Here is a 24,496-nt window from a genome sequence, read left to right on the forward strand (position 1 = left end):
ACGTCATAAAAGCAGCGTACGTGTGTGTGAAAGTTTCGATGTTTAGATGAATAGCGTGAATTGATTGGCTCTTTTTGTTTGGGCAAATTAACCCACATTTTGGCCTGACAGGTGCCTCCTACCTCTAATCAGACCTTCGGGGCAGAGTAGATGTGTGGGTGTGGGTGGTGGAGGGGTGGAGCCACCCTGTCTCCCATTGGGTGACCGTCCAGACAGGCGTAGCAGACAGATTACTCCCACTGAAGAAATCAGTGTGAGGGCGACGGGTGAGCCTGCTGCTACCTGTCCTCCATTTCTGATCCAGGTTGGAGGTGCCAGGCGGCTACAAGCGGATATATCAGTGTTCTGATGGAGGCAGCCGTGCTGAACCATGCGATAATGACGGAGGTGGACTGTAACAGCAACACCCTGAACGCGGAGCTGGAGGTGAAGAAGCTGCAGGAGCTGGTCCGGAAGCTGGAGCGGCAAAACGAGCAGCTGCGGACCCGGGCCGGGGGCGGCCCGCATGTGCTCCCTGCGTCCCCGCCGTGCGTGCTAGGCAGCGCGGGAGGATACTGCCTCCCCAGCCTGCTGCCAACGCTGCTGTGCCAGTCGTCCTTGGGGTCATTCATTCCTCCAGAGATGCCGTTCGACTACTTCCACCCGGCCGGGGATGGAGCGGCTGCAGCGGAGGAGGACGAGGAGTCGGTTGTGGGTGAGCTGGAGCTGCTGGATTTGGACTCTCTGAGCAGCTCGGATGAAACATGGTTAGTGCACAGTGTGTGTCCACCATTTGTTGCTTGTTGTAACCACGCTGTGTGACTGCCTTTTTGTTGGTGTGTGTGTGTGTGTGTGTGGAAGCTTTGTTTGCAGCCTGCAGTGCCCACACACCTTGGAAGTTAATGAGAGTGGGGAGCCCACTTGTTATCAGGTTGCATGAAGCTGCACAGTAATGGCACGACACCAGATCTCACACCTGCATAATCCAATGAAATAAATGTGACACTTTGCACACAGGAAGTCACAAAGTTTGACTTCTGATTGTGCATTATAAGTCAAATGTGTGTGTGTGTTTGTGTGTTCAGGTCAGACTTTCACCTGATGTCAGTGCAGCCTGTAATCTATAATTCAGCTGTTTCCTTGTTGCCTGCTGAGCAGACTCCTTCAGGCTGTCACAATGATCTGATTCCACTCTGTTTGAGCAGAGAGCACCACTGCTTCTTCTCACATCCAAAAAAAGAGCTGAGCATCACCCTTTAAGCCAGAGGTGTGTTTCTCAGAGAAACATGAGTGAGTCATCTGCAAAAAAAAAAAGAAACCTGAACTCAGCAGTTGACACAGAGCAAAGTTTTGAGATGAAAGATGGATTTTTGTGTGTCTGGAAGCTGGTTTTGTCATCACTGACTTAAGTTTTACCTGGCTAGAAGACATACATGGACAAATAAAATTAAAAAAGTGAGAGAAATGTGCAAAATACTGAAAAAATCTTGACTTTAATTGCACATGCGGCCACTTAATTCAGATAATTATCATATTTTTTCCTGATGTATGCTCTTATACACCAAATATGTTCAGCTTTTGTCTGTCAAAATGAAATATTTGGACTCTAGGCAACACGGAGAGGCTTTTATTTTGAAATTCATAGTCATTGGGAAAAATTAATCACATTAGTCAGCAGAAAATAGTCCTGTGTGTTCATTGATAACATATGAAACCATCCAACTGTTAGCTTACTAGCATTAGCTTTCTCACAACTTCTCATTCCTTGTCTCTGTCCAGGCTGTACGAGACGTCCAAGTCCTCAGACTCAACTCCGGATTCGGTCCCGCCCCTGGAGTGGTGCCGGCAGGTTCAGGACAGCCCCAAGTCGGAGGTGGAGGCTGCGAGGCGATCGCTGTCGCTCCGGTTGGAACAAGGTGCGAGCTGTTTGTGGAGTCTTGTGTTTCAGAGTGTGAGCAGATGCTGAACATGAGCTTAAAGGAGCTTCTCAGTGGGACTTTGCAGGGTTGTTGTTTCCCTTCAGGCTATTTCCAACACACACAGTCTGACACAACACAAATCTTGCCAAGCAGGAAGTGCTAAATAGTCATCTGTCTAGACATTGCTTGGTGTGTGATTTAACAAATTATTGTTGTTTGAGATTAAACTTGTAGTTATATTTTTTAATGAATTTCACTTTTGGTCTCCATTTGCCTCCATAAAGGGATTTTATGGAGCTGCTCTTACTCCATTTCGGCCAAAGGAAAAAGGTGAACCTGGGTTTAAAAATAGTGGAATTGCTCTTTAAATAACAACCTTACATGGAAACTTTGTATCACCTGCTTCTCTGCTCTGTGCCTAATGGGGCTCACATTCTATAATCTGTCCACACCTCATTGGATTAAGCAGATCAGATCCAGGTCACCTGACCTGCAAGTCTGCCATGGTTACACTCATCTCTTTATTATATAAAGACCTGGCAATACTGGTCTCTCTTTGTGTGTTTATAGTGTCGCCATTGTTACTTTAAAAATAAATTTCAGTGAGTTTGACAGCTGGGAAAGGCAGGATAAATTGGTGTGAAACTGATCAATTCATCTTTCTAAAGTGAGTGTGTGTGAATCAAGATGGCGGCTCCCACGGCCACAGTTTAACACCCTGAAGCCTTCCATGAGAGTGAGCTGTGTGGGCGCGTTTGTCCCCCCACACCTTAAAAATAAAAGCATTGGCTGCTCAGTCAGATGCCAGTTTAATGAGAGCGTCGCTGTCAGAAAATCAAAACCCTTGTTAATCATCCACACAGCATGGAGGTAAATCATCTTAAAAAATGACACAAACTGTGGCTCTACCATTGTTAGCTTATAGCCGTGCTAACATTCTTCCTTCAGTTTATTAAGACTCATGTTATCTATATATTGTGCAGATCTGCAGATGTTAGCATGCTAACAACCCAATAAGATGACATTTTCTTGATACATGCTACTACTCAGTTTAAGCTAGAAGAGAAAGATTTAGATAAAAAGTTGATTTAATGTGATATTTACTACTCTTCTCTCCATAGCAACGGTCAGCTTTGCATAGCAACGGTCTGTTCTCCTGAGTTAACTGACCACAGAATCAGAATCCAGTGAATGGTAGTACTGATTCACAGTATTGGATGTTGGATGTGCATACCAAGGATGCTTAGCATAGGGCCTGATTGATTGGTTGGGTCTTGGCGGCTGACCTCGTCATCTCAGAGTTGCAGTAGCCATGCAGCTTGTTGCATCAGAGGCGCTTTAAAGCGCACAGGAATCCTCCCACCACCCGCAATCTCCCCATCTCCGCCTGAGGTTCACTACAGCGAGATGGAGAGCCGTTGCCATGGAAACTGTATACATGAAAGGGATGCTCCCCCTCCCATTTTGATAGCTAAGTGGCTTACACTAATGCTGACAGGTAGCAGAGAGAAGAGCTTCAGCTGCATCTCTCTCAAACACCAGTTTCCTATCTGTTTCTATGTATAGTAACAGAGTCTGTGTCTGTGTGTCTGTGTCTGTGTGTGTGTCTGTGTGTGTGTGTGTGTGTGTGTGTGTGAGCACCAGGTACAGTTGCAGCCTCTGAGCAGCTCTGTTGTGTTGAATACAGCTTTGTGGTGAACAGAGCAGTCAGTGGCAGACACGGTGAGGTAACAGCCCTCCACTCTGGTGTCTGTGTGTGTGTGTGTGTGGGGTGTCTTTGTGTTCAAGGCTTTCAGTGAGGGAGCGCCTGATGCGGCTAATGCTAACATAAAAAATAAGAGAGGCTCTTTTGTTGGAATTACAGCTTTTAGAAACTGGAACACAGGGACTGTTTTCTTCTGTGGAAGAATCCCTTTCAGCTTTTTACAGCTAATTACTAGATATTAAATTGGCATTTGTTCACTCTTCTTGAACAAAGCTGCTATTATTTTATAAACACAATTTTTGTTTGATATTCAACAAATATGGCTTCTTGTTTACTCAGTGTCCAGGTGGCGTAGCTCCCTTTCGAGCCCCTCCCCCCCTGCCTCCGCCTCCTCCTCCCCGGTCCCGCCACCTCTAAGCCGAGTCGCCGGAGTGTCTCCGTCCATCAGCACCTGCCCTCCATCCAAACCCTGCTCCACCCCACAGTCGTCTGAAAGACACGGTACACACTTAAACGTTAAACTTTACCAAACAGAGTGGAAGTAGAGTGTGTAACACATGTGTTCTGCCTCCCCTTCCTCAGCTCCGTCCTTCTCGTCCCCGCTCCACCCGGCCCTCCATCGCACCCTGAGTCCCATAGGGAAGGAGCTGTCCCCCGTAGGCGAGAGGACTCCCACGTTCTTCCCTCACCTGGCCACCCGCAGTAAGCCCCCTTTTTCCTTCCTGCCAACAGGAAATAAAACTGGGTCACACTTTGATATATTATTTCTGCTCCTCTTACTCAAGCCGTGGGTGTAGGAGAATAAATTTCTGCTTGTGACTACATGGAAAATAAAATCAGGTTCCAGACTGAGCAGAGGGCGAAGCTGCAGGGAACAAGAGGGGCTGCGATGAGCCCTGAAGGCAGGCAGCTAAAGACCACAGTGGTGGAGTTACATGATGAGAAGGCAATTCATGCAAAAATGTGTGTGTTTCTAACATTGTGCATTATGCTGTAAAAAGTTTGAATAATCTGGACCCAAAAATCTCCTTAGAGGTGCCTGAGTAAAAGTAATTAGCATAAAAAAGGATTATTTCAGAGAGCAGACATCATTAACTGTGGAGAGGTTGGTGTAACCTCACACACCGCTCCCACCTCCTTGCCACTTTTAATGGGCTCTAATTCACAAGTGTGTGGCCCTCCATCAGTCCGGATCCCTGATCTCTTCCTCATCATGAAGGACTCTCCGACAAGTGGTTTGTCTAACACTTGTGTAAAAGTGAGTCTTGTTTTCTCCTGACTCGTTCGAAGGCCGCAGCCTCAGGCGCTCTGCCGTCAGCCCGCAGTCGTCGGTAGACAGCGACCTCGGCGCGTCGGAGGCAGAGGATGACTCCATCACTCTAGGATACAAACTGCAGGACCTCACCGACGTCCAGGTCATGGCCCGGCTGCAGGAGGAGAGTAAGTCCTCGACCTTAAATTCTCATTAATGACAGTGTTTCTGCCTCCAGAGCAGCTCAGCGTGTAATTAAATCTCTAAATTACAGGGATTTTGGTGGGATGCAGGCTCACTGTATTGTTACCTATTTTAAGGCTGTATAGATCATGTTAGTTCAAACTGTGTTTCCAGGCTGTGAAGCTGAAATTTGCGCAGGAAGATACTGCAGGCTATGCATGATGCATTTAAGGCTAGTCAGAAACTACAAAATTTGGCAGAGTTTTAATGATCAGAGGGGTAAAAAAATCCTCTGTACATAATTTATTCGGCTGCCATGTGAGTTTTTTGTGGTTTGTGTCATCGTTTGCCAATTGACTTCCTCTGCTGTCCATCTGTCCCTATTGTTCCCTCCTCTCTAATAATTTAACATATGGCACCAGATCTCAGAGCCCATCGCTACTTCAGCTTTATTAACCCCAGGAGGTGATGTTTGTGTGTGTGTGTGTGTGCGGTTCCTGTGTGTGTTTGTGTGTGTGTTTTGCACGCCCGTCCTCATATCTTGCTCCCCCAGGTCTAAGACAGGACTACGCCAGCACATCGTCAGTCCTGGCCAGCCGCCGCAGCCAGAGCTTCACGTTCCAGCTCAGCCAGCTCAGCGCCGGGCCCGACCTGGAGGAGGAGGAAGACGAGGACGACGAAGATTACGGGCTCCTGCCGCCACCTCAGCCACGCCTCACGCGCCTGGCGCACTCCCACACTTTCTCCAGCATCCGAGACTGGCGAAGAAGCACCACTTCCCTGTCCACCCCACCTTCCACCCCCTCCACCCCTCCGTACCCTTCCGCTGGGTTCGTCTTCCAGCCTCAGGGGGCGGGACTGGGCAGCCCATTTACAGCCGAGCTGTCGGCCTTCAGACCAGGATCAGGTGAGAGAACCCACTGGACTCGAGCTAAGAGCTACACAGGGTTAAGTGAAGGCAGCAAAAAGGAGCATCAAGAACTAACAAAGCTGTCTCTTTCTCTGTGTGTGTGTATTTACTGTACGTGTGTGTATTGTTTTGGGGAAACTGCGTCATGGCGTCCAGCCGAATATGAGAGTAAGTCCTGATCTCGACTACTCCACCTGATGTGACCTGGTCTGACACACTGATGCTCTAACTGCTTAATAATAGCTCTGTCTAAGCCTTTTGTACAAGCACTCCTAAACGGACGTGTGTTTCCGAGTGTGTGATAAGATTAAGGTGACCGTGGGTAAAGTCGATCAGCCTTAAGTCAAAGGCCTGATTGTGTGTCTTTGTTTTCTGTTAGATAAGCTGCGGAGGAGCATGCCCAACCTGGTCCGAGCTCCCAGCATGCCCTGTGTGCCCATTCCGACTAATCCCAGCGCTTCCCCTTTGTTGCTTCGTAACAGCCAGAGCTTCGATTCGTCCAGCGGCCTGGCTCGCCTGCAGTCCTCCAGTAAGTGTTGCAGGGTCACAATGACATAAAAAACCATATCAGACCTCTAATTTTTACCTCTATTCTCCTCCAGTCCCTTCCCCAGGCCAGCTTCAAAACAGGGTCCAGAGCGTGGGGAACTTCTCCTCATTCTCACGGCAACCGCTGAAGGCCACCGCCTACGTCAGCCCCACCATCAAAGGCTCGGCAGCCATGCCAGCATCCACCAGCCTTCAGTCTCTGAGCAGCAGCAGTGTAGGAGGCAGCGGCATCCCCCTGCTCAGTAAAGCAGCAGGCGGAGGGGGGACGCCCACCTCCGCCCTGGCCACTCCTCGCAGCAGCCTTCCCCGCCCCGCATCCTTCGTTGGGACCACAAGCTCCACCCCTCGCAGCAAGATGGCTCAACCAGTGCGAAGGTAAAACTGTCTTATTGTGCAAATGTAGCCTGTGTACGTTCAGCACTGATCCACTGATCCTCCATGTTTCCTTCAGTTTACTGACACCTCCAAAGAGCCTGTCCACCTTCAGTGCCCTTCGCGACAGTGCCTGGAGAGACGGCTGCTACTGACGAAAGGCCGCAGCGGCGCCCCACAGGCTGGGGCTCCTCACTGCACCTCAGAGACCAAACAGTCTGAGATCCTGCATAGAACAGTATGATCCCACAGACTCTATGCAGAATTTTTTCGGGGAAGGACGGGTTATTTATTTCTTCTTCCGTGCCAATGGGGAGCTGTTTCCTCGTCGCTCTCGTGCAATAAAACCACCGTCCCAGTGGCGCTAACCTGCTAAAGGGGCTGCCGGTTTAAAATGAGCCTCATCATACTGTTTTTAATATTTAATATATTTATTTTAACTTATTTTTGTGACTAATCAGGTGTTTTTTGTGGGGGTTTTTTCAAGCGCCGATGATGCTGCTAAACTGTAATCAGTCCCTGTTTGTTCGGGCACATTTGTTTTTTTTTTACAGTGTACAAAGCTAACTATTGAGTGTGGATACATACATATATATCTATATTTATTGATGCAATATTGGATTTTAAATGTAAATCTTGACCAAAATGGAATGTGTTTACAGAACTGTCTCACCACAAAATGTAAGCGTAACACTTTAAAATGGCTCTTGTTGCACTTTGTACAAATTTGATATTTTTCTGTTTACTAACTATTGCACTTCTACACATCTGTTTTTTTTGTTATTTGTGTTTAGAGCAAAATGGTTGAAAGGTTTCACATGGCTTAATGTAGCACCTTTTGTTTGTAACATGTCACCTGTGTCGCCACGATTTCACACAAACCTGACACCTTTGTTACTGTGATGGACTGAATGACTGAAATATTTTAATAAAAAGTCGAAGCTGACTTTTGTTTACCTGTTTGTTTTAACATACTGCAAATTTAAATATTACAAATATATATATATATATTATTTAACGGTGTTTAAATGGCTTTTGTGACAAAGTGTGTGGCGGTACCTAACATGACTTACTGTGGCCACAAGGTGACACTGTTGAGCAGTGTCATTTTTATTTCAATATTTTAGATTACATCATGTATTTAAACTACTCTTTACCATTATATTACTATGATATTTGTCATAATCTATTTCGATTCTTCTTTTTGCCTGTTGTTTTTTTTTTTCCAATGATGCATCAGTGATGTTTTTGTTATTTTTTTTAATTAATGACAAATAGCACATGGATTTAAAAGACAGATTACTCCGCTGATGGATGGACGGACACCTTTTTTAGACTACCTAATGCCAGCCTGAATCAACATGGTGAAGCTGCTTAGCAGTAACCGGTGTGTGACGATGCGCAAAACAAACGCACAAATGGAGTTTAAAAGCCTTTCGATGTCGGATGACGTCAACTAAACCCCTGCGTATCGTGAGTATTGAAATGGCGTTTCTGTATTTGGTTGTGTTGTGCGTATTTGGAGCTTATATGTTGCAAGTTAGTTATATTTTGTTTGTTTTTGACGCAGAAATTAGACCTAAAACCAGGAGAGGCGTTAGCATGTTAGCACTTCCGGTTTGCCTCTCCCCGGAAAGGTCATTGGTTAGATAAGATGCCTGCTACAATGTTTGTGGCTAACACGGGCTTATTCAAAAAATAAACACTTTATTCTGCGCCACAAAATATAAAATTTAAAAGGCATTTCCTGATTAGTGCGTGGAGACGTGAAGCAGTAACCTTGACGGTGACTTCCGGCGACCCTGCTGTAGCTTAATGTATCACATGTTTCACTTTTTTGGCATTGCCAAATATTGCACCACCTATTTGTGCTGTCCATAATATGTCAAATGCTTTGTTTACAATGAAATGTGAATGTCAATTGAGTTCTCTATAAATGTAGCTTTATAGCCAGCAACAGTTGCACTAATACACTTGAACAAGTATGAGGTTGTTTCAGAGACTGGCCCCTCTGACCTCTGCTTAAAGGATATGTTTTTGAACTGTTGGTACATCACTGCAAAACACTACAAATGTGCAGAAGCCGACACAGACAAAACTGTCTTCCCATCTGCTTCAGGTTTTTGTATCCGGTGGCTCTTGTTCTCTTTAATGAGAAATCAGTCTGTTCCTCAAACACTTCCTGACGTGTTCGGCAAAACGAGCAAAATCCACCTCAGTCGCAGGCAGAAATTGCTTCTATGGGAAGATATTGAAGGTAAAAATGAAAATGATAGTGCAGGAACGGCTCTATGAGATGATAGCAAGCAATGTTTGTTTGTTCGTCCCCCTCTGGGATATCACCTTTGGGACGACGGCGTGCTTGACACTTGGCAGAGCTTAGCACTGGAAAACACATCAGATGGATGTAACATGCACGCTGTAAACTACAGATGTGGGTCAGTCGAAAAACGCTTTTTTTGAAGGTAACATTGACATGCTCTTAATCCAATTGATTTCCTCTTTCTCACATGAGACATCTCCAGCAACTGATGCTGCTCTGAATGTAAGGCAAAAATATGCACTTTAAACCAAAATAAGGAGCTGAAAGGTGCTAAAACACCGCAAGAACTAAAGAAAAATTAAAGCTTTAAATGATTTTCTTCATAAGAAATCTTTTAGTTTTTGTTTTTTCGTTGCAACACAAAAGAAAAAGGGGTCAGACTCCTGCAGACTGAAGGTCAAAGGTCACTGTAAATCCTATTCGTTGGATCACAAAAAAAAATGAACAAATTTCACAGTCTCTAATTAGCTACATCTTTCAAGGCAAAGCCCGAGGAAGGAGGAGGCTGGCCTTGAAGTAAAGTTAGAAGAAGTGATGAGGGAGGAAAGGGAGGGAAGTCAGGGGAGAGAGAGAGAGGGCGAGCAGGAGGGTGGGAGCTGCAGAGGGAGCTTGTTGCAGTTTGCAGTAATCGCTCATCCTGCCTGTGCCTGTTGCACTCAGGGATATTTGGATTTTCTCGGCCTGGATGCTGTAGCTCGGGTCAGGTCCTGCTCTATCTGACGTCCCCTTGTGTGATTCGCGGCGGTGTGTGAGGACACTGCATGTCTGGCATGCAGACATGGGCCCCTCGCTGCGATCTAGGATTACTGTGTGCCTGGTCATCACCTTGGCTCAGGTGATCGCTGTTACCTGCCAAGAAGATAGCAAGAAAGGTGAGGGGCAGTCCTGCGTTACCAGACATTTTCTGGCATTTGTTTTTCATTTGTATGTGTGTTTTGTATGCACATGTCTATTTTTAGTGTTATCCCAGGTTTAATCTTTTCAAAACTTAGGATGTGGTTTCCTCCCAACACTCTGGCCTTGTGATTTGGGAAGGTTCACACCCACAACCTAAACCAGAAAGGCTTGTTGTACACACCTTTTTTGTGAGCTTATTAGAAATCTGAGGTGACGTCTATGCCTGAGAAACATCTGGCTGCTCCTGTTTCTAAAATAAAACGTCCCAGTGGACGCAATCCTGAGTCAGAAATACTCTCCCACCTACAGGCTGCACTAAAGACCGTGCAGGTCTGCCCGGGCTATTTCAGTGCGAGGTCGAGGCTGAATGAAGGGGTTGAGAGCGCCATGGCTATAATGATGTGGCCTGGTGGATGGGGATGGACAAAAGCAGGCCACTAATTTTGGTCAGACTCGGGGCCAGAGGCAGACAAGACACACCCAGAGTGAGACGATGCTGGATAAGAAATATGCTCCACCTCCAGTGAAGCGTTCAGGCTGCAAAACGAAAACAGCACAGCAGCTGTTTTTAGGTCTGAGCCTGTCATGTTTGAAGATTTCTATGCTGGCATTCTAGGAATAACATCAATCAAGCCGGGGTATTAGTAGCATCAGTTAAGTTGTGTTTTCTAAGGGAGTTTAGCTTCAGCATAGGTTAGCATCACAGCTGCAGCTGGAAACAGGTGGAAATGATTTTCATTTTAAACTGGTTTCATAGGTCTTATTAGTGTATTTGTGTGTCTATACACACTTTCTTGTTCATTCTTAATAATATTATATTTAATTATTCATATATACTATTAATAATGAATTATTATATTATTGTAAAAATACTCCCTTGTTTTGAAACTTTAGTGACCTCTTGTGAGGAACAAATATGTGTTTTTTAATATTGTTGTAGTGTAATCCCATTTGTTGGTGTAAAATGATTTAGCAGGACAATAGGTTAAAAAGGATAATTTGTTGGTAGTGTTTGGATTGCTGCACTTGCCGCAGGGACACTCACAGTTCATGCTAAATATGAAATGCAAAGAGAGTGCTTGCTAGCAGGAGCTAATGTGCTCATCACACAGCTGGGTGAGTTGCAGTGCTTGCTGCAGGTTTCATGGCAGGAGGTTTCTCCGGGTGTGGCACTTCAGCGCTCTCCTAAATAAAGCCAAACCGCAAGTTTTATCCAACGTATAATACAGCCGCTGTGGTTTCCCCTGAAATAACTGCAGCTTTTGAAAGAGCAGCCTCTCGTGGGGAGAGGCTCCACCACATAATTAGTGCTTATGGACGTGACTGTGCTGCCAGGGTTTAAATGTGCTCACAGAGCCCGTAGCAGGTGGCCATATTTGTTTCTCTTTCTTTCTTTTTACTTTTGGTGGAGGATACAAAGACTTCAGTATGTAGTTTGTAGTGTCTTTGTTGTTGCAAAACATCACCTTAACTGTGAAATTTCTTAATAGAAAATACTAGAATATACTTTATTAATCCATTTGAGAAGGTCCCTCAGGGACATTCGGGAATACATTGATGACATTTTTAGATGTCAAAGTTGCATCAGAGTGAAGCATCTCTACTTTTTTCTGTCTTTGTTCCTCAATAATTGTGCTCTCGTTGATGGATTTTGATGCTACATTATATGCCTGATCTTGTCTAATGTTTAAGAGAGAGACATAGTAGAGATGATTGATGCTTGCATGCAGACACATTTATAGGTGCATTCACAGCCAGGAGATGTTGAGTATAACCACAGTCTAGTCACTAAAGGGGCAAATTGGCTGAACGTGACAGACAGCGCAGATTAGCATTGGCTAAAACTGCATACACGTTAAATATAAACACAGTTCTTTGCAGCAGAAAAAGGCCAAAAAAAGTGACATTAGTGGAATTCCCTTTTAGATTTACAGACAGTAATTATGACACTTTATGCTGTCGAGCTAAGTTTATTAGATTTCAGTGTAACTTACTCGTTAAAGTGCTACAATAATCCAATCAGGACTGTAGAAATTGAACTATTTTATCTAAGGTGTCATCAGTGAATTAGAACCGCTGCTCCACATGTTGATCGCTGCTCTGCTTGACTCAGACAGCTGTACCCAAAATGGAACAGTCTACTCCAACAATCAGATATGGAGCCCAGAGCCGTGTCAGGTCTGTGTGTGTGACTCGGGTGCTGTGGTGTGTGAGGACGAGGTGTGCGAGGAGCTCGGTGACTGCCCGATGGCTGTGACCCCTGAGGGCGAGTGCTGCCCCGTGTGCTCCACGGCAGCACCGACTCTCAGAGCAAACACCTCAGCAGGTAAATGGCTGCAGCTGCACCTACATCTTGGGGAATTATCAGCACCTTCGGCTCCCTTTCAGCTGGTCACACATGTCATTATGGGGCTTTTAGTATAAGCATTTTACTGCTTAGCATCAAAAATATATCATATTTTGTAACAACCTCATCTCAGGAGTCGTAAAATCAGACTTCATTTTTAAACAAGAAGCAGAAATATATGAAAACACTGAGTGTCATGTGGGTCAGCTGGAGACAAGTGTGTGGTGCTGGTTGACTCAGCATTAGCTGTCAGTGAAATCTTGTCTGCCCCTCCCCCTTAAGGACAGGGATGACTCTTTAGACCCCGTAATGATGTGCCACTGAAAGGGAATCACCACTGATACTCATGTGGTTGCTGTTCTGTCTCACGAAGATGCCTGCACTGAAAACGGCACCACTTACTCCAACTATCAAATATGGAGCCCAGAGCTGTGTCGGGTCTGTATGTGTGACACGGGGACTGTGGTGTGTGAGGAGGTGGTATGTGAAGAGCTAGGGGACTGCGAGACAACCGAGGCCCCTGAGGGCGAGTGTTGCCCCGTGTGCTCAGAGGCCGCAACACACACCCCTAACACGGACAATAAAACTGGTAATAAACACTTTGAACTTGATGTTTGGAAGAGAAGCTGTCTGTTCCATGAATATCTATGCTGGGTTTGCTGTCATAGCATTTCATACCTTCATTCACTTCACTTCCTGTCTCAGACTGTGGCATTGTCATAACAAGGGTGATGTCAGCAGCAGTACCCACAACATTGTAATGTTCTTGTACTTGGTGGTCACAGATGTTGACAAAAAACTAAAACAGTTCAGTCATTCATTTTTTTTTAAATAAAAGGGTAATAAAGTGGAGAATTAATAAATAAATTCCAGAAATGAGACTTGTCTCATAGTGTACTGCATTTATTTGGTTTTATGTTTTTTTTAGTATTCCAAATGAAAATTTCCCCAAAAATGGGAAAAATTCAGTTTTGTTTTTCAGTAGTAGTAGTTGTTGTAGTTAAGGAATACTCCTATAATAGGAAATAAGGGATCATGAATATTCCCGCTAGAACCTTCCAACCGTAACCATAGCAACCATTAACCCAAATCCTAATCTTTGTGCCGATGAAGCATTACATCCAGAATATTTACCACAAAGCTAATAATTTTAGCATGACTGAAACAAATAAACTACAGGAAATTTGCAAAAGGTGTAAGCCGTGATCACTTTATGGAAATTAAGAGGCCATTTTCTAGCAAAGCTCCAGGTTCTGACCACAGCTGCTGTTCTTTCTCATGAAGATTCCTGCACAGAGGATGGCAGAGTCTACCCCAACAATCAGATATGGAACCCAGAGCCATGTCGAGTCTGTGTGTGTGATATGGGGACGGTGTTTTGTGAGGACGTGGTGTGTGAGGATCTATTTGACTGCCAGACTGCAGAGGTCCCACAGGGCGAGTGCTGCCCTGTGTGCTCGGCTGCAGCACAGCGGCCTCACACTGGTACTGGTAAACTGGAATGTGGTCGTTTTCTTGCCGCAACTTTCTTGCTCATGTTTCCCTTTTTAGTTTGCTGAAGGAATACATTGAATTTTTGCCACATAAGCTCACTTCTCATCCAACATGTGACAAGTTGATTAAGTGACTTATTTATCAAATAAGGTGTATTCCTCTGGGAAACCTTGAAATGATGCACAGGATTGCCGGCATGACCCCGGGATTCAAGCATGTTAGTATTTAAAGGACCACTGTGGTGTTTTTTTTAAGCTAATAAACGTTTCTGTTTTGTGAAGATACCTGCACAGACAATGGAAAAGTCTATGCCAACAACGATATGTGGAGCCCGGAGCCCTGCCGGGCGTGCGTGTGCGACAACGGGACCGCCATGTGCGAGGATGTGGTGTGCGAGGACCTCGGAGACTGCCAGAAAACTGTGACCCCTGAAGGCGAGTGCTGCCCCGTGTGCTTGACCAAAGCTTCAACGTCAGCGCCCAGCACAGACCCTGCAACAGGTACATAACATCTCCATTAAGGGATTAGATTAGACGAGATTAGATAAGGACTTTTCAACGTCTGTGGTGTTTTTCGCTGCAGCTGCAGATGAGACAACAAATGATAGCTGCTCTGTGGACGGCGAGGTCTACCATCACAACGACATCTGGAAGCCTGCACCATGTCGCGTGTGTGTCTGCGACAACGGGGTGGCCGTCTGCGATGAGGTTCAGTGCGAAATCCTGTCTAACTGCGAGAAGGTCGTCACCCCAGAGGGAGAGTGCTGCCCTGTGTGCGACACCTTCGCCAGCGCCAGCCGGATGATCGGTGAGACAAATTTCTCCACTTAAAATAATCACAGCAGCTATGAATAGAAATATGACATTTCCTCTTCTTTTTTTTGGGTTCCTCAAAGAAATTCTGGGCCTCAAGGTAAGTGATTCATATTTAAACAAATATGTTTTCTTTTATTTAAAATTTAATTATTAAATATGAAATAAATAAAAATAAAATGCATAATAGTAATAGAGTATTTTATATTTGTCCGTAATTAATAAAAAAATAAATAAAAATGCCAAAAAATGCTTCCTCTTTAGGGACAGAAAGGCGAACCAGGAGACATCCCCTATGTGAGTAATAGATTACATTAAATTACGAAATATATATACATATGTATATAAATATATATTCTGTGTGTTCTTCAGGTGGTGGGGCTTCCTGGACTTTCTGGACCCGCGGTGGGTTTTCCTTTCTCATTTTACTTGTCACTGATAGGTAGCACCACCTCGACACTAGAGGGTGCTAAAACAGCCACAACAGCAGATGCACTTACATGAGTCTGAATGTTTATGGTTATTTAGACATTATTTTAAGTCTTTTGTTCTCGTGCTTTAGGGCCCGCCTGGAGCTCAAGGACATCCTGGACCAAGAGGCTTTAAAGGCAGACGGGTAGGTATAAAATGCAACATTTTCAACAATTTTAACAACAACAAGGTTATTTAACAACCCCCAAATTCTGCACTCATCATCGTAATTAGGAAGCCATGTTTAACTCACATGTGACCAGCAGTCGGAATGAAAATCTCTTTTGTTTAATGTGTAGGGATTCCAGGGACCTCCAGGATTTGACGGAGAACCCGGCGTGCCAGGAAATCCAGGAGAGCCAGGGCCCCCTGGTCAACCCTCCGCCCCTGGGGTAAGCTCTCCTTCATGTCATTTTAACCTGTTTGGTGATTTTTGTTCACTAAACTCTCCTTTTGCAGGGAAACCTGGTGTCACATATGGGGTCAGGATTCAGCGAGAAGGCGGGGCTAGCTGGGATGCTAACAGGAACCAGGGTGAGAGCTGCAGTGACACCAAATAACAGATCTATTTTCACACCCACAGATTTGACAGAATTGTACAATTTGATTGTTGTTTCAGGGTGAAGCAGGACCACGAGGTCTTCCAGGCCAACCTGGATCACAGGTAGATTTTCTCCACATCTTTGTTTTAATTTTATTTCTGAGAGTTTGATTTGAAAAATGCAACCTGTGACATTGTTCTTCAGGGTCCAGCTGGCGGCCAGGGGATTCCTGGAGAGGCAGGAGAACCAGGACCTATGGTGAGATCATGTCTAAATCAGGAATTTAAACAGGGATTTAAACCCAGACTGCAATCTAAATGTGACTGTGTTTGTGCAGGGTGAGCCTGGTCATCGAGGACCAGATGGACCACCAGGAAAACCAGGACCTGATGTGAGTACAAAAAACACACATTCTCTAATATAATAAAAGTAGCTTGTTATTAGCTCATAGCATCATAAATAAATATACTTTTTCTCAGGGAGAATCCGGACCCACAGGTGCAGCAGGAGAACCAGGATTTCCTGGATCTGCGGTAACCTTTCACCTCCTTAATCATTAAAGATGTAATATAATCTAATCTGACCGACATGAGCAGTGTGATGATTTGTTTGGATGCAGGGTGCCAGAGGCTTCCCAGGACTTCCAGGTCTTCCCGGACTGAAAGGCCACAAAGTAAGTCCTCACATTAATGATTAATAATAATTTTTACGTGTGAAACATCAAATCCTGACTGTGTGTTTGTGGATTTAAATCAGGGAACCGCCGGACTTCTCGGGCCAAGAGGCGAGTCCGGAGCGGTCGGAGCCAAGGTATGAATGAATCGCCCGAAATGGTCTCTGTGTAAAAGTGCACATCTCAGACTTGTATATCTGTGTTGTACAGGGTGCGTCTGGTACTCCTGGCACAATGGGTGCTCCTGGCGCACGGGTATGTTAAGTACAATCAGCAAAAATGATCCCTGGTGTCGACCATATAGATGCTAAAGCTACCGTTTGTTCCAGGGGCCCGCTGGTCTGCAGGGAGAAAGAGGCAGGGCCGGACCAACTGGTCCTGTGGTACGAAGGAACGAATTGCAAAAAGACCCAAATATGAAGTGATGATGAAACATTAAGACACTGTCTGTGCATTTCCTTTCAGGGTAAACGGGGTACACCCGGTGATGTTGGAAAACCAGGTCCTTTGGTAAGAACCGGATTAATCACACAGTTCTGTTATCATACAGAAGGATGGATAATAGTCTCATCTTTAATCCAGACTTTGATTCATCACTTTGAAACATGACTTTAATCTTAAAATTTAGAACTGAAGTCTCTGAAGATGATTCTGAATATTACAACTTTTCCTTTAACTCCAGGGTCCAATGGGGATCGCCGGTATTCCAGGATTTCCTGGTAACCCAGGAATGAAGGTTAGATTGTTCAGTTTTAGTTTAATCATTTCTAAAAACTAAAGCTGAATCTTGTTGAGGTTTAATCTGGTCTTAAATGTAACCTGAATATGGTCTGGTTGTAGGGTGAGGCAGGGCCCACAGGAGTAAGAGGAAGCCCAGGACAGCAGGGACCAAGGGGAGATGCTGGACATGTGGGACCATCTGGACCCAGAGGGCAGGAGGTCTGTTGCAATGTTACACATATTCTGTGTTCTGGACTATATTTGCCATTATATTTTTGATATTTTATGTCTTTCCAACAGGGCGCAGCAGGACCTGATGGAGGTGCAGGTACTCGTGGAACAGCAGTAAGTGATCAATATAATCATTAAAACCTGCTCTTTATTCGTACTTTTTATTAAATCTGTCCCGTCTTCTTCACAGGGTCTAGCGGGTATACAGGGTCCACCAGGGTTGGTGGGTCCATCTGGTCCACCAGGCCCTCAGGGAACTACAGGAGGAGAAGGACCAAAAGGCCAAGTGGTACTGCCCTTATTTGTTCTTATGGATGTGATATGATTGCTGTTGTTAAATGTTGTTTGAAAGTACCTGATGTTCTTGTACAGGGTGAACTTGGAGTGCCTGGATTCAAAGGTGAAGCTGGACTTAAGGGAGAACGAGTAAGACCAAAAATCCTCTGGAAATAAAGTCCATCTAAAGTGTCATTTGACAGATTGAATAACTGATTATTGATTTACAGGGTGACCATGGTGCTCAGGGTCCATTGGGCCCCATGGGAGAGGAAGGGAAGCGTGGACCACGAGGGGACGCTGGATCCATTGGGCCTCCAGGTCCTCCAGGCGAGACAGTGAGTCAGCCATTACATACATTGTTATGGAGCCAAAACTCCAATCAGGGAAGTCTGATCGACCTTCATTTGTCTCTAGGGGGCAGCAGGAAACAGAGGTTTCCCAGGTGCAGACGGTTTGCCAGGACAGAAGGTGAGTAATTATTTGATTTGATTTGGTTTTTAAATGTGATTTTTTTTTTCAAATGTATTTATTTGCTGAACAGGGAGCTCAAGGTGAAAGAGGGCTGCCTGGGTCAGCTGGTGCCAAAGGCTTACCTGGAGATCCAGGACGCAATGGAGAGCCAGGGTTAACAGGAGCACGGGTAAGTCACAATGTCATGACTTTTGCACAAACTCTGCTGCTTCTTTATATAAAATGGAGGCCATGACATTGGGTCTACTGCAGTTTCTCCACAGTCTTAGCTTAGCAGACTTTTCAGTTAGCTAAAGTGATGCAGATGAGAGTGTGACATATACTGTATGTGTAGCCTTCCGTGTTTTGTACTTCTCCCAAAGAAACATGGCTTGGATTATAAAATATTGGCTTCTGTGTCTTCTTTCACAGGGTCTCACAGGACTTATTGGTGCCCTGGGAGCAGAAGGAAAGCAAGGACCAATGGTGTGCTACCTTACCTGCAGCTACACGCCATTTTGTACCACACGTGTGCTCCTTCCATCATACTGACTTCCATTTTCTTTTTGTACCTCCAGGGCTCCTCAGGAGATGATGGCAAACAAGGCCCGGCTGGTCCTGCTGGAAACAGAGGTGCAGCTGGATCGATGGGCCTGCCAGGACCAAAGGGCTTCGCAGTCAGTATAAATGTGTTACTGAAGGCCGTTTTGTTTTGTACAACATGCTAATTTGTGTGAATGTTAATTTTCAGGGTGATGCCGGTAAGATGGGTGAGGCAGGAAGCCCTGGAGCTTCGGGTCAAAGGGCAAGTTATTTTCACTATAATATAATTTTTCTTTTCTTTTTTAACTATACCAAATAACACCGTTCTCCATCTGTCCTGTAGGGGGTGAACGGAAAAGATGGCGAGGAAGGTGCTGCTGGTCCATCAGGCCCAGCGGTATGCAAACCCCACTAAATTATAGTCACATTATTACAACTGTTATGTTTATAATATTATATTTGTTAATCTCCAGGGTCTTGCAGGAAAAAGAGGAGAACAGGGACCTCAGGGAGTGATTGGTTTCCAGGTATGTAACTGGTTTTAAGAAAAGTGCCACCATTTCAGTCACACTTTACTCAATTTTATTTGGTGTTTTTAGGGTTTGCCCGGACTCCCAGGTCCACCCGGAGAGTCAGGAAAACCAGGTGATGAGGTACGACAAGGCAACGCACAGACATTTAGATTTTAGAGATTTTTATGACACCATTGTTACATTTTTAATTCCATAATATTTCTAACAGGGTCTTGCTGGAGAGGTCGGCGATGTCGGAGCTACAGGTCCAAGAGTGAGTCCACTAATCCTTCTAGATACATACATATTAAGGTATTAGAAATTGATGTATATGGTTGTTGTTTGTCTTTGCAGGGAGAGAGAGGTTCACCTGGAGACAGAGGTGAAATCGGACCTAATGGGTTGCAGGGACCTAAAGGTAGTCCAGGTGCTCCTGGACCAGATGGACCAAAGGTATCATACCCACAGGGTACTTAAAAACAGTTGAACCTCTTACATGTTTTATAGTGGCTCTTATCATGTCATTTTTAGGGAAGCGCCGGTTCAAAGGGAGCTGCTGGAGAAGCAGGAGGTCCAGGGCTGCAGGGAATGCCAGGAGAAAGAGGCATACCAGGATCCTCAGGCCCAAAAGGAGATACTGTAAGAGGCACTTAGACTTGATCCTCTAAGGGTTAACAGAATGTGTGATTTAGAGCCGCTTTTTTAATTCTAACAGGGTTCTGCTGGAGAGAAAGGACCAGAAGGCAAAGCAGGAGCTGATGGTGCGAGGGTGAGTCGCTACAATATAAGGAAATATTTGATGATAAATAACAATCTAATATGTTTTTCATTTTATTAAAATAGGGACTTTCTGGTTCTGTTGGACCTACTGGTCCCAGTGGACCAAATGGGGAGAAGGTAAGATTTTAAAGGCACCAGTTTTAGCCTGCATTAAACCATGAAGTCCAACATGCACAGTCAATATAATATAATATTTATTTGTCCCTGTTTCCAGGGTGAAACTGGACCTCCAGGACCTGCAGGGCATCGAGGCTCAAGAGGGATTGCTGTCAGTACAACATTATTACTTACTTACTATAACAGACCACATTAAATTGAGCTGATATTTTTTCACTGTTGTTAATAAATGAGTGTGTGTGATGATGTTACCAGGGTTCTACTGGTGACGCGGGTCCGACCGGTGCTGCTGGGTTCCCTGGACCTCAAGTGAGTGGAGGCTAAGGAGAGCTAAAGCAAAATAATTGCAGCGTCTTGTTTAAAAATGAAGATAATTTGCTGTTATTTTTTTATGATAGGGTCCTGATGGTCAGCCTGGAGTCAAAGGTGAACCAGGTGAACCGGGCCTGAAGGGGGAAGGAGGAGCCCCCGGACCACAGGGGATGGCTGGGAAACCAGGAGAACAGGTAAAATAAGTGCTTGACGCTAACAAGACCAACAATCAAATGAAAAAAAACATTCAGTGCAGTTGACGAGTGAAAAACACCTGTGTCTAATTTCAGGGGCCGGTTGGTGTGACTGGACTTAAAGGTGCTAGAGGGACAAAGGGTCCAGCAGTAAGTATTTTGGTACTTTTCTAATACGATCATCTAAACAGGCATTATATAATACATGTTCTCTTCAGGGCTCTCCTGGTTTTCCTGGGTTGCCTGGAGGAGTCGGCCCACCTGGCTCTCTTGTGAGTCCTAATAAAATGAACACATTATTTTACATAATGACATAATGATGAAATGGGGTAAAAAAAAATTTATTTGTGTTTCAGGGTGCTGTTGGTGCTGACGGACCAATTGGTCTTCAAGGAAAAAAGGGCACTCCTGGGATCCGTGGCGAAAATGGTCCTCAGGGGCGTCAAGGCGAGTATGGCCCTCCAGGTCCAGCGGGCAGCCCTGGAGAGAAAGGAGGATCCGGAGAGGACGGCCCTCCTGTAAGATGCCGTGAAGCATTCATTTGCTTCTTCCACTTCTTCTTCTACACAAATAAAAATGTCTCAGCTGCTTACCTGCTGTGGTACATCTTGTTCTTTCAGGGCCCAGACGGGCCTCCAGGACCGGCCGGCCTCGCAGGGCAGCGAGGAATTGTTGGTCAGCCGGGATCCAGAGGAGAAAGAGGCTTGATGGGACTGCCAGGTCCTGCTGTACGTATTCCTGCTCATAAAGTTTCCTGTTCATTGTTAGCCTCACAAGGTTAAACCACTTGGTATTATTTGCTACTGGAGTGTGTGTTTGTTTTTTTGACAGGGTCCTCCAGGAAAAGCAGGAACTCCTGGAAGCCAGGGCGGCAAAGGACCAGAAGGAGGGGTTGGTTTACCGGGAGCCACTGGACCAAGAGGGGACGCTGGGCCTGAGGTCAGTCCTACAACCATGTCTTTGAACTAAGCTAATATTTGTGAAGAGTCCCTGACTGTTTCTCTTTATTTAGGGCATCGCTGGAGCAGAGGGGTCTCCTGGTAAAGATGGTCTCCTTGGAGAAAGGGTGAGATGATCTACTTATATACTTGTATATACTTATATATGTATATATGTGTGTGTGTGTCATGTGACGTGTCAACTAATATGTGTGTTTGCAGGGAGAGCGGGGCAATTCTGGCCCTGAGGGTCTCGCTGGTGCCGCTGGATCTCCAGGTAACGAGGGTCCAATAGGACTTACCGGTGGTCCTGGGCAAAGAGGCGAAAACGTGAGTATTACAAACAGGAACACACACGCATCACGTATCAGTACTTCTATTGATCATTTATTTTTTTGGGTTTAGGGTGCTGGGGGTTCACCAGGGCCGCAAGGATCACCAGGAGTGAGAGGAAAAGTGGTAAGTTTACAAATAATCCTAAATCAGCGGTTTTAGAATGAAGAAGTGTTGAACTGTCACCTTCTGTCCACACTCAGGGCCCTCAAGGACCACAAGGAGAGAAGGGAGCACGTGGAGAACAAGGAGAGAGGGGGCAGAAAGGTCACAGAGGCTTCACTGGGCTGCACGGCCTGCCAGGAACAACTGTAAGAAGAATCTTCACAAATTCTGTCAACAAAAAATGACAGTGTCCAGAGATGAAGTGTCTGTTTTGGTTTCAGGGAGCCACAGGAGACGAAGGAGCCAGAGGGATTGTTGGACCAGCCGGACCAAGAGTGAGTGACAACGGAAATAATACACACACACTCAAAATACTGAATCTATTGTAATGTGTCGCCTAACCACACAGGGGCCTCCTGGAGTTTTAGGTCCTCCAGGAAAGGAAGGAAATATTGGCCAGCCCGGACCAATGGGTGCTCCAGGAAGCAGAGGAACCGCGGGAGACATTGGAGAACAGGTCTCACATCACACTGACGAGTAAAAAGACATGGGAGTTATGTTGAGCTTTGGACTTAACTCGGGTTGTCTTTTCAAGGGCCCTCCTGGTGAACCCGGGCCCCCTGGCCCTCCAGGCCCCCCAGGCCCACCCACCACAGCTGTGGACGATCTTTTCGCCGGCCTGGTCGATTACGAGGGAAACGGTGACGTTCCGGAAGCTGTGGAGTTCATCAAGGACGACGTAGCCGCCGATCCACCTCCACCTCCGGAGATCAATAAAGATGAAGCCCTCCCCAACAGGAACCCAGCCATTCTGCGTGCAGAAACCGGTGTCCACACCACACTGAAGACCCTCAGCGGGTATCTGCAGAACCTCCGCAGTCCTGATGGCACCAAGATGAACCCAGCCAAAACCTGCCAGGACATTAAGCAGTGCTACCCTCAGAAGAAGAGCGGTCAGGCTTTTTCTTTTTCTTCCTTACTGGTCTTCTTCTGCTTCTTCATCCTCTGTGTCTTCTTCTGTTTTTTTTAATCTTCATCATCATCATCATGTTCTTCTTCTTCTGCCTATTAAGATCCTGCTTTGTTTTTCTGTTTTCATCCAGGTGAGTACTGGATAGATCCAAACCAAGGAAGCACTAAAGATGCCATCAGGGTGTTCTGTGACATGGACAGCGGTGAGACATGCATCTCAGCCAATCCAGCTAACATTCCACGAAAAGCATGGTGGACGAAATCCACTCCCAGTCCTAACAAACCCATCTGGTTCGGAGCAGATATGAATGGAGGGACTAGAGTAAGAAATGTGATTTAGATACATGCACACTGTGACGTTTCTGTTGCACATTAAGACGCTGGAATTGTCTCATTTCAGTTCCTCTATGGCAACAAGGAGGAGCAGCCCAACGCTGTGGCGGTTCAGCTCAAGCTGCTGCAGCTCTTGTCCAAAGAGTCTCACCAAAACATCACCTTCCACTGCAAGAACAGCGTGGCTTATAAAGACGAGAAGAGCAGCAACCTGAAGAAAGCGCTGGTCCTCAGAGGCTCCAACGGGCAGGAGATCAGAGCGCAGGGAAACGTCCGGCTTCGGTACACCATCATCGAGGACGGCTGCTCGGTAAGCCTGAAACAAAACCCAGATTTCAGTTTAACACTGCACAAGTTGACTGATTCTTTTGTGTTTTTCCCCAGAATTCAAAGAACACATGGGGCAAGACGGTGATTGAATACAAGACTCAGACCGCGGCCAGGCTGCCCATCATGGACATGGCCCCCATGGACATTGGAAAAGCCAATCAGGAGTTCGGCTTGGACATCGGCCCTGTGTGCTTTTCATAAACCCCCCCCCAAACACAACACGGACACTAATAGAAATCTTACAAGTTGGCTGCTGAAGCAAAGCTGTGCACGTGGTTGTAATTTATTCACCTCCTCAGTAGATTCACAATCTAGATCACAAGTTCTACACAGGGAAATTTAAAGAAAGTGGGGGTTAGACGGTCTGGAAATTTGCATAAATGTGATAGCTAATCCAGAGCCAGAGATGATGAAGCAATGACTGTAGTTCTTAATTTTAATGGAATAATAAAAATCATGCTTGAACCTAAATTATTAAGTCATTTACTCAGCTAAAAAACATTGTATCTCCTTTCTGTAAATGCAACATATGACTGTAAATGTGTTTGTTGTTGACTGTGGCTGTGGAATAAATGTCTTTGTGTGAAATGACTGAGCTCCTCACACAAGCTGAAGCACCTGTAGTTAAATAAATGCTCGCTCCTCGACTCGTTTTGCTTGGAAAATGAGCTCAGATGTGAGGAACTGAACATTTTCTGCCACTAGAGGGAGACAAAGCTTTGCATTCCAGGCATCACAATCACAATTTAGTGATTTCACATGGTGTAAATATCCTCAATGTAGGGCATACATTTTGGTTGTAACTTTATTGGATATATATTAAAATATATCTAACATAATGGTGTTAATTTAAGTTTGAAATGTGACATGGCTGTGTCCACATGGGTGTGTGAGAGTGAAACACAAAGAAGGCGTCCTT

The 24,496-nt window shown here is 45.4% G+C and overlaps 2 protein-coding genes across 3 annotated transcripts; both read left to right on the forward strand.

Annotated features, from left to right (window-relative positions):
- The first annotated feature begins 348 nt into the window (after positions 1-348).
- On the forward strand, positions 349-7,299 carry LOC114431869 (SLAIN motif-containing protein 1-like). 2 transcript variants are annotated; one of them, XM_028399536.1, is made up of 10 exons: positions 349-746; positions 1,759-1,895; positions 3,943-4,104; positions 4,186-4,305; positions 4,894-5,043; positions 5,592-5,945; positions 6,105-6,116; positions 6,328-6,477; positions 6,551-6,872; positions 6,949-7,299. In XM_028399536.1, exons 1-10 carry the CDS (start codon positions 349-351, stop codon positions 7,022-7,024), a joined length of 1,881 nt encoding a protein of 626 aa, XP_028255337.1. In that variant the 3' UTR covers positions 7,025-7,299. The 2 variants fall into 2 exon arrangements, with proteins under 2 accessions (XP_028255337.1, XP_028255338.1); XM_028399537.1 differs by lacking the exon at positions 6,105-6,116.
- A 2,494-nt stretch (positions 7,300-9,793) lies between these two features.
- On the forward strand, positions 9,794-24,162 carry col5a2b (collagen, type V, alpha 2b). Its single transcript, XM_028423837.1, has 55 exons — positions 9,794-10,064; positions 14,212-14,430; positions 14,513-14,737; positions 14,826-14,842; positions 15,007-15,039; positions 15,115-15,147; positions 15,305-15,358; positions 15,513-15,605; positions 15,673-15,747; positions 15,833-15,877; positions 15,960-16,013; positions 16,093-16,146; positions 16,235-16,288; positions 16,375-16,428; positions 16,512-16,565; positions 16,639-16,683; positions 16,758-16,811; positions 16,894-16,938; positions 17,111-17,164; positions 17,269-17,367; positions 17,449-17,493; positions 17,570-17,668; positions 17,752-17,805; positions 17,886-17,993; positions 18,073-18,126; positions 18,200-18,298; positions 18,541-18,594; positions 18,687-18,785; positions 18,860-18,913; positions 18,995-19,048; positions 19,125-19,178; positions 19,251-19,304; positions 19,393-19,437; positions 19,518-19,616; positions 19,695-19,802; positions 19,879-19,932; positions 20,007-20,060; positions 20,158-20,211; positions 20,316-20,369; positions 20,459-20,566; positions 20,663-20,716; positions 20,785-20,838; positions 20,923-21,084; positions 21,187-21,294; positions 21,398-21,505; positions 21,579-21,632; positions 21,727-21,834; positions 21,910-21,963; positions 22,041-22,148; positions 22,224-22,277; positions 22,352-22,459; positions 22,538-22,895; positions 23,046-23,236; positions 23,315-23,557; positions 23,632-24,162. Exons 1-55 carry the CDS (start codon positions 9,971-9,973, stop codon positions 23,776-23,778), a joined length of 4,770 nt encoding a protein of 1,589 aa, XP_028279638.1. The 5' UTR covers positions 9,794-9,970; the 3' UTR covers positions 23,779-24,162.
- Positions 24,163-24,496: the final 334 nt, after the last annotated feature.

Source organism: Parambassis ranga, chromosome 2 (assembly GCF_900634625.1).
Source record: "Parambassis ranga chromosome 2, fParRan2.1, whole genome shotgun sequence".
Classification (NCBI taxonomy): domain Eukaryota; kingdom Metazoa; phylum Chordata; class Actinopteri; family Ambassidae; genus Parambassis; species Parambassis ranga.

Coding starts and splice junctions, on each gene's coding strand:
- LOC114431869 (XM_028399536.1), top strand. CDS start 349: ATGGAGGCAGCCGTGCTGAACCATGCGATAATGACGGAGGTGGACTGT. Junction 4,306..4,893: donor CCCTCACCTGGCCACCCGCA/GTAAGCCCCCTT, acceptor ACTCGTTCGAAG/GCCGCAGCCTCAGGCGCTCT. Junction 6,873..6,948: donor ATGGCTCAACCAGTGCGAAG/GTAAAACTGTCT, acceptor TGTTTCCTTCAG/TTTACTGACACCTCCAAAGA.
- col5a2b (XM_028423837.1), top strand. CDS start 9,971: ATGGGCCCCTCGCTGCGATCTAGGATTACTGTGTGCCTGGTCATCACC. Junction 17,368..17,448: donor CTGGACCCAGAGGGCAGGAG/GTCTGTTGCAAT, acceptor TCTTTCCAACAG/GGCGCAGCAGGACCTGATGG. Junction 18,595..18,686: donor AAGGAAAGCAAGGACCAATG/GTGTGCTACCTT, acceptor TTGTACCTCCAG/GGCTCCTCAGGAGATGATGG.